The following is a 7,986-nucleotide window of genomic DNA, read 5'->3' as shown; positions in this document are numbered from 1 at the left end:
ATTGAGTCTTTTAAACATTTTTTGTTCTGATAGAAAATGCATGAATCTGCTTAAGCAGCATTAGCACATTGTGTGATAATTAGATGTGATCATTTGCTTTCTAATCACCTACATTTAACAGTTATTTAAGAATAATTACTGTTTCTGCCAATACATTACAAATGTTTGAGGTTGGTATGATTTTTTTTTTTAATGTACTTGAAAGAAGTCTCTTCTGCTCTCTAAGGTTGCGTTTATTTTATCAAAAATACAGTAAAAAATAGTAATATTGTGAAATTATTTTTGCTATTCAAAATAACTTTTCTATTTAAACGTAATTTATTCCTGTGATCAAGGCTGAATTTTCAGCATCATTACTCCAGTCTTAAGTGTCACATGATCCTTCAGAAATCATTCTAATATGATTTCCTGCTCACAAAACACTTCTTATTATTATCAATGTTGAAAACAGTTGTGCTGCTTCATAAATTTCTTTACTGTCACTTTTCATCAATTTAATGCTTCCTTGCTGAATAAAAGTGTTAATTTCTTAAAGGCACAATATGTAAGATTTTTGGATTAAAATATCCAAAATCCACTAGAACAGCATTATATATTTTGTTGACTTGTGTACTTACATTATCCCAAATATTTCTAAGAATGTTTAAACCCAGAGAAATAAGCAATTTTACGAGGACACGGACCGTGTCCGTGCGTCGCCTATCAATGACATCATACCCGCGTTACCCTCGGTTTTATTTTGTAGAAACCATGGAAACACCAAAGACGCTTTAATATATTATGTGTTTTATTAGACAGGTGAGCAACTGTTTGGATAAATTCATCATTGTTATATAGCTCAACACGGTAAGTCTTACTCGTTTCCTTGATTTACCGCGAGTACCATATTTTACCATGTCTAATATTGATCTAGCTTACTGTAGTGTGCAACAAGTGTCTCATAGCAGCCGCAGAGCGAACGCAGAGTAGCATTATAACAACTTTCAACACACAAATGTATCTAATATTATAAACAGCGCTGCGTTACCCCACATACGCTTGACCAGAAGAAGTGGAAACGGCGACTGCGGCATAATAAAAGCTCCGCTGCTCTCGAGACGTGTGTCGCACTCGTCTCTCATTAGTGGCCTCGTTCCTCTCCAACAGCTTTCAGCTGCACCCTGCCTCATACTACAGTAATGTTAATAAATCTTTAGTACATCAGCTCATCCATGAATATGATTTTTGCTCGAGTCCCGTCGGATTTTTTTCCACCGGCTGTAGACGTGAAGACAGCACCTCCCATGATTCAGCAAAATCAAGGCGCCATCAAGCTACGCCTTTGTTTTGAGAAAGCGACCTCTAGCGGCGAAAATTACATATTGTGCCTTAAAAAAAAAAAAACCTTACTGACCCCAAACTTTTGAAAGGCAGTGTATCTGTAAAATCACATTCTAAGAAGTTTAATGCATACATGCACAAAACAATGATGTTTTTTTGCTGCTAATTAATTTTGCATCAAACTTTTTTTTTAATCAACTACTTACATGTAAAGGATTCCATTTTCCCACCTTTGATGGAGCCATGTGAAGTAGAGAAGAAAGAAAAAGCATATATTAAAGGAGGAATACAGCAAGAGCATGAGGTTAAAGTAGTTAACCAAACCAAGTTTGATAGTAGATTTTTAAATCAACATGAAACGCTGCTCAAAAAATGATCTTCAATGAGAAAAAAAAAGAAAAAGTAGGGTGGAACTTAATTTTATCCATCGCCAATTCTCTGACGATGGTCACTTTACGGAAATAATTTTCCTGTTTTTGATCACTGGGTGCCTTATTTAAAAGCTGAGGTAATTTATATAACATTTTATAAATCTCATTTTAAAATACTCAATTGCTCTTGAACGCACATTTACATTTTGTTTGGTTGTTTGTTTTTACGAAACACCATTTACACATTTGAAGTACATCTGAATTAAAGACGCACAAGCAATAACAGGTGTTTTATTTGTCACTACAATCTTTTAACAGCTACAAATACGAATTTTGCTGCTTCAGCTTGATGACGGCAATTTATTATAAAGCAATTTATTGCATTTTGATGAATGATTATGAAGAAAATTATTTTCTTTGCAAAAACATGCAGTAAATGAGTAATTCACAATAAGACCACAAGCGTGTACCAGTGTTATTTTAGTATCATTGATATACCATTATAGTTTTTGTTAATATTTTTGAATTAATTGTATTTTTCTGTTTTCGCTATAATTTTAGTTTTAGTAATTTTGCTGTTTTTTTTTTTTTTCATTTTTATTAGTTCTATATATACAGTATATTTATAATTAGTTATTTGTACTGAACAAAAATAAGAAAAAGTTAAAAACATATTTTAAATATTTTCTTTCAGTTAATGTTTATGGTTTTAGTTTTAGTTACCGATAATAACCCTGGTGTTTACTGAAGTAAATAGGGTTTGATTTCATGCTGACTTAAGAAAATCACTGCCTCAGACTACATTTGAGCTGTTTACACACTTCATGAATATGATAATTATCAGCACAAATTGTAATTGCTATCTAACATGTTCTGAATACATGACATTAACTAAGCAACCAAGCACATAACATATTATAATAAAGCTGTATACTTCTGCCATATGGACATTACTTTGACACACTCATCTGATAACAGAATACTTCCTAAATTGTAACATTGAAACAAGTATTTTCTGTGAAGCAACTTTGAAACAATATGTATTGTGAAATAAACTTGAATTTAACTGACAATAGCTTTACACAATCTATTTAAGCCCTCGCATTAAGGGTGATGGAGGAGACGGTCAAGTGTGGTTTTCCAAAGCCTCACCTTTCCTCTGGAAATGGCCCTGTAGGCGGTGCGCACTATGAGATACGACCAGAAGGTGTGGAGGGCCTGCAGCAGGACGAGCAGCATGTTAAACACCCACCACGATGGATACGGCCCAACGATCTCCCAGCTCTCAAACACAGTAGTGTTTAAAATCCTGCAAAACACACACATTTTATTACAACACTTTAAGAAATTCCATTACTTTAAGTATATTCAACAAACATGGCTTCAAACCCCTTATGTGAGATTATGTTATGGTAAAAATAAACCCTGCCATCAGCTTTATTGCTGCATGTCACCAGCCACTAGTAGACGTTACTAGTTCTAGTTGTCCTAGTAATATGATAATATGTTGTTCCACGTCATTCCATGTCTCCAGTGAATCAGTTTTATGCCACGAAAAAAGGTTGTACATAAATTGCACAAGTGCATTAGTTCACTTTCAACTAAATTTTCCTGACAATTTACTCACCCCCATGTATTCCAAGATGTCCATGTCCTTCTTTCTTCAGTCGAAAAGAAATGAAGGTTTTTGATGAAAACATTCCAGGATTTTTCTCCTTATAGTGGACTTCAATGGACTCCAAACGGTTGAAGGTCCAAATGTCAGTTTCAGTGCAGCTTCAAAGGGCTTTAAACGATACCAGACGAGGAATAAGGGTCTTATCTAGCGAAACGATCAGTCTTTTTCAAAAAAAATGTAAATGTATAAGCTTTATATAAACAAATGATCGCCTTTCCAAGTGCTTCCGCCAAAACCGTACTTTCGTATTCTTCAAAAAGCTTACGCTGTATGTCCTACGCCTTCCCTATTCTACTTACGGAACGAGCGCAGCGCCATATATACATTTACATTTTTTTGGAGAATGACTGATCGTTTCACTAGATAAGACCCTTATTCCTCGTCTGGTATCATTTAAAGCCCTTTGAAGCTGCACTGAAACTGTATTTTTGACCTTCAACCGTTTGGAGGCCATTGAAGTCCACTATAAGGAGAATAATCCTGGAATGTTTTCATCAAAAACCCTAATTTCTTTTTGACTGAAGAAAGAAAGACATGAACATCTTGGATGACATGGGGGTGAGTAAATTATCAGGAAAATTTTATTTGAAAGTGAACTAATCCTTTAAATGGGGACATATCATAGACTTCTGTTGTTTTTTACATACAGTACATCTAATTATAATGTAGACGTTTTAGAATAAAAAACTTTTTTATTTTAGGGACCAAGCACTGAATTGTATCTGTTAGTTTTCTTCTTTCTTCCACTCTATGGTAGCCCATACAACCGTTTGCGGGAAAATGATGAAATTTGGCATACAGATAGGACAGTCTGAACATTGACCAGAGCAATTTTCAAGTCTCTAACTCAATCCCTCTAGCGCCACCAAATGTCCAAATTTGCACTTGCATTTTTGCTAATAACTTTTGAACCATAAGGGCTAGAAACAAAGTTCCTTTTTTCTCTGATTCCTTGGCTCAAGAAAATTCGACATTCTGTCATGAGAATTTTTCTGCCATTTTGAATTTTCTGAAAAACATACTTTTTCAAACTTGTCCTAGATAGTTAGTCCGATTATCACCAAAATTGGCACAGATCATCTTTAGACCATGCTAGCAAAAATTTGAAAGATTTTTGAAAAAAAAACCAAAACCGTTCTCGAAAAACGCGCAAACAAATTTGAAGAAGACTTGCCAAAATGGACGTGAGGCTGTATCTCTGCAAAGATTTGCCGTAATAAGACCAAACAAGGTACAAGGCTCAGGCTACTTGCAGCGTTTCGGCAGAGTGCCACCTACTGGTCAAGAAATATGGGAAAAAAAATATTTTAACTTCTCAACAGTTTGCCCAAAAATCATAAATCTGATCACTTTTGATTAAGTGCAGCATACCGAGTCGAATGATACCCAATTTTCCCATGTCAACCATTTTGGAAGCCGGCCATTTTGAATTTTGTCGTAAAGTGCTGTATTTTACGAATGCATGAGTGTATCTTTACGAAACTCGGCATGTATCATTGGCACCATGACCTGAAGGTACTTGAAAAAGTTTCAAGACAGCGAAAAAATTATAATGAATTTTCCAAAAATGGCAATTGACTAATTTCATTTATTTTAATAAAAATAGTGTTGATAGATTCCTTGAGTCATACTGAGAACAAGGATACCAATTATGCCATATTTAGTCATTTTGAATTTCTTTGAAAACCAACTTTTTCAAACTCCTCCTAGAACGATGGTCCGATTTTCACCAAAATTGGCTCAGATTATCTTCAGACTATGCCGGCAAGGAATTAAAAGCTTTCTGATAGACAAAACCATTTTCAAATAAAGCATAAACAAAATAGATAGCATGAGTCCAAGCTGGTTCTGAGGCTGTAACTCTGTAATGCTTTGGCATATTAACACCAAACTTTGTGTGTCATTTTCACCTCACTACACCACATATATTTGGTAACAGCGCCACCTATTGGTCAAAAGTGATTAGCAATTAAATCATTACTAGTGAAAGCATTTATGATTTTTAGCCATTTTGACTAAAATCATCTTAAAAAAGTCTAATTACATAAAACATGTATGACTCATCATGCATCATGCCTTTTTTGTGCTTGGCCCCTTAATTGCTGCTTGCAGCTATATTTTATATATTGTTTTTATAAATAAGGATGTTCCTAAATGGAGGTGAGGAGTACCTGAAAATATACAAATAAAATCTAATTCAAAATAAATACTTTAATTCACTTGCATTTCTGAACCTTCTGGGATTCAAAAGCTAATGTTAACCACTTTAGGATGATGTTTAAATCTAGGATAATGTTTAAAACTAAGTATAAAAATGATGAATGTAAAACAACGAAGCAATATTTCAGATTATACAGGTCACTAGATTAAATGTAAAGCAAATGAGTGATACCGATCATGCAAACTCTTTTATAAAAGGTCAGATTTCATTGCTTCCACTGTAGCACAAGATGCAAAACTCTTAATCTCTAAAGATTGAATCGAAAAGTACATGAACTCGCACTGCATAAGTGAGTACAGGGACTATGACAGCAGCTCTGTGAAGGCCATTTCATAATCATTACTAAATGACAGTGAGGACTCTCAGAGGACCAGAGACTTCGGCTGCTGCCGTCACATCCATCATCAGTTCCTCACGTGGAGCTGAATTTAATCGTACTCTGTGATTAGACTGTTTCACTAATTCCATTAGAGTCACACAATAAAGTACTCAAAAGCCACAGTAGACACTTAAATGAGGTGAGTGAGTGAATAAGACGTCTTTCCAGCACTAAATGATTAATGAGCAAAGCGAGAAGAAAAAGCACAGATGACTCATTCTGAAGAATACAATCATGTCAAAAGAACAATGGATCTGAAAAAGTCACAGTAGTGAAACTTGCGAGACGCCGTTACACCTGCTATTAACATTCAGGTGCAAACGTGGTCCAAAACGTTATGTGATCAGATCAAACCTCATTCAGAGGTAGTGAGAAGTGTTAATGCTAAGTTGAAGTAGAAAGGATATGGATGATTTTATAAAACATATTTTTAATGTTTTTTTTTTAATGTCACATATATTTTTTATGTGTGTGTTTGTGTATTTTAATGTTTTTTTATTACTTCCCAATATTTTATATATTTTTAAATGAAAAATTAGTTTAAATCAATGCTATTTTATATACTATTATAGTATTTATTAATATTTTTATATTTATAAAATATATTTTTAGTTTTAAATATTTATATATATATATTTTAAATATTTATATTTAGCTTTATCTTGTTTTTATTTCAATTTTAGTCATTTTAGTACTTCAACTTATTTTATTTCAGTTAGTTGCCAAGTTTTTGTTTCATCTAACATTTACATTTTATTTTATTTTAGCTTTATTTTAATGAAGAAAATTATTTTAATAGTTTTAGTTAACAATAACAACAAATTATTTCTTGTGGAAATCAACACTGCCACAAATGCATAACTCAATTTTTAGCCAAAACTTGTAATGTTGTCTAAATGGTCTAATAAAATCATGTTTAATTTTATAAAAGCTCAATGATATTTCCTTCAATGATTAAATGCCTATTATAGCAGTAAAAAACTAAGATCCCATCTGTTTTCTCTCATTCTGAACTGGTCCACATCTCTACACTACTGCTGTAGCCATAGTAACTATTACTTGGCAACAACACTGACTGAAGGTGTCAAAACCCGAAATGAAAACGCTGGAAAAGATGATAAAATAGAACATTTCAGATATAAGATGAGAACGCGAGGTTCTGACAGCAGCATCTCTGACGGTCAACGCACATCATCTGTTACTGACAGGAGTATCTTACCATACAGGATACACTCCCAGCCTGGAACTGATGAACACCAGGGCAAACATGACGAACAGGACGTTGCAGAGTCTCTGGCATTTGGAGTAGTTGGCCATTTTAGCAGCCTGCAAACACAAACTTGCTGCATGATTTATATCAACATGACATCTAATGCATGCAAATAGCACATCTTGCATCACCAATCTTGAATCCTGAATACAATAAGTGGTCCAATGTGACGTGTCATATATATTCTGAATGTTCAGGTATACAATAAGGTTTGATGAAAAACAAACCGAAATTGAATGTATTATTTAATCAAAATCCTGACCTTGGCCGTTGGTTTTCTGTGCACGGCTACCCGTATTTCATGTCACGTATTTATTAATCTTGATTTCTCACAACTTGTGTGCTATTCAGGGTGCTAATAGAGCCTCACAAACTCACATGTTGAGTAGCCATGTAGAGAAAACCAACTGCCAAGGTCAGGATTTTTGTTAAATAATGCATTAAATAGGGTATAAGGCATTAGAACAACAGCAGGGTGAGTAAATGATGACTTAAAGGGATAGTTCACCCAAAAATGAAAATTCTGTCAACATTTTCTCACCCTTAAGTTGTTCCAAACCTGTATGAGTTTCTTCTGTTGAACACAAAGACAGCTGACTATAGCCATTGACTTTTTACAATAAGGTTTACAATAAGGTTTCATATGGACTTCTGTTTCTGCCACTAAATGAAAAAGATAAAAAAGGTAATTGCGACTTTATATCTCACAATTCTGACTTTTTTCCTCACAATAGCGAGTTATAAAGT

The 7,986-nt window shown here is 34.0% G+C and overlaps 1 protein-coding gene and 1 long non-coding RNA gene across 2 annotated transcripts in view; both read right to left on the bottom strand.

Annotated features, from left to right (window-relative positions):
* The window catches only part of LOC127518482 (uncharacterized), a 241,839-nt gene that overhangs the window by 63,172 nt on the left and 170,681 nt on the right, over positions 1-7,986 (bottom strand). The gene's annotated exons all lie outside the window — the stretch shown is intronic.
* The window catches only part of cers6 (ceramide synthase 6), a 50,493-nt gene that overhangs the window by 3,170 nt on the left and 39,337 nt on the right, over positions 1-7,986 (bottom strand). The window contains exons 8-10 of the mRNA XM_051905171.1: positions 7,189-7,295; positions 2,844-3,000; positions 1,527-1,550 (exon numbers count right to left, since the gene is read on the bottom strand). Of these exons, the coding sequence (XP_051761131.1) occupies positions 1,527-1,550; positions 2,844-3,000; positions 7,189-7,295 (288 nt within the window). The remainder of the gene's footprint in view (positions 1-1,526; positions 1,551-2,843; positions 3,001-7,188; positions 7,296-7,986) is intronic.

This window comes from Ctenopharyngodon idella, chromosome 9, assembly GCF_019924925.1.
Source record: "Ctenopharyngodon idella isolate HZGC_01 chromosome 9, HZGC01, whole genome shotgun sequence".
In the NCBI taxonomy this organism is placed as follows: Eukaryota; Metazoa; Chordata; class Actinopteri; order Cypriniformes; family Xenocyprididae; genus Ctenopharyngodon; species Ctenopharyngodon idella.
This window is presented reverse-complemented; position numbering and strand designations above follow the sequence as displayed.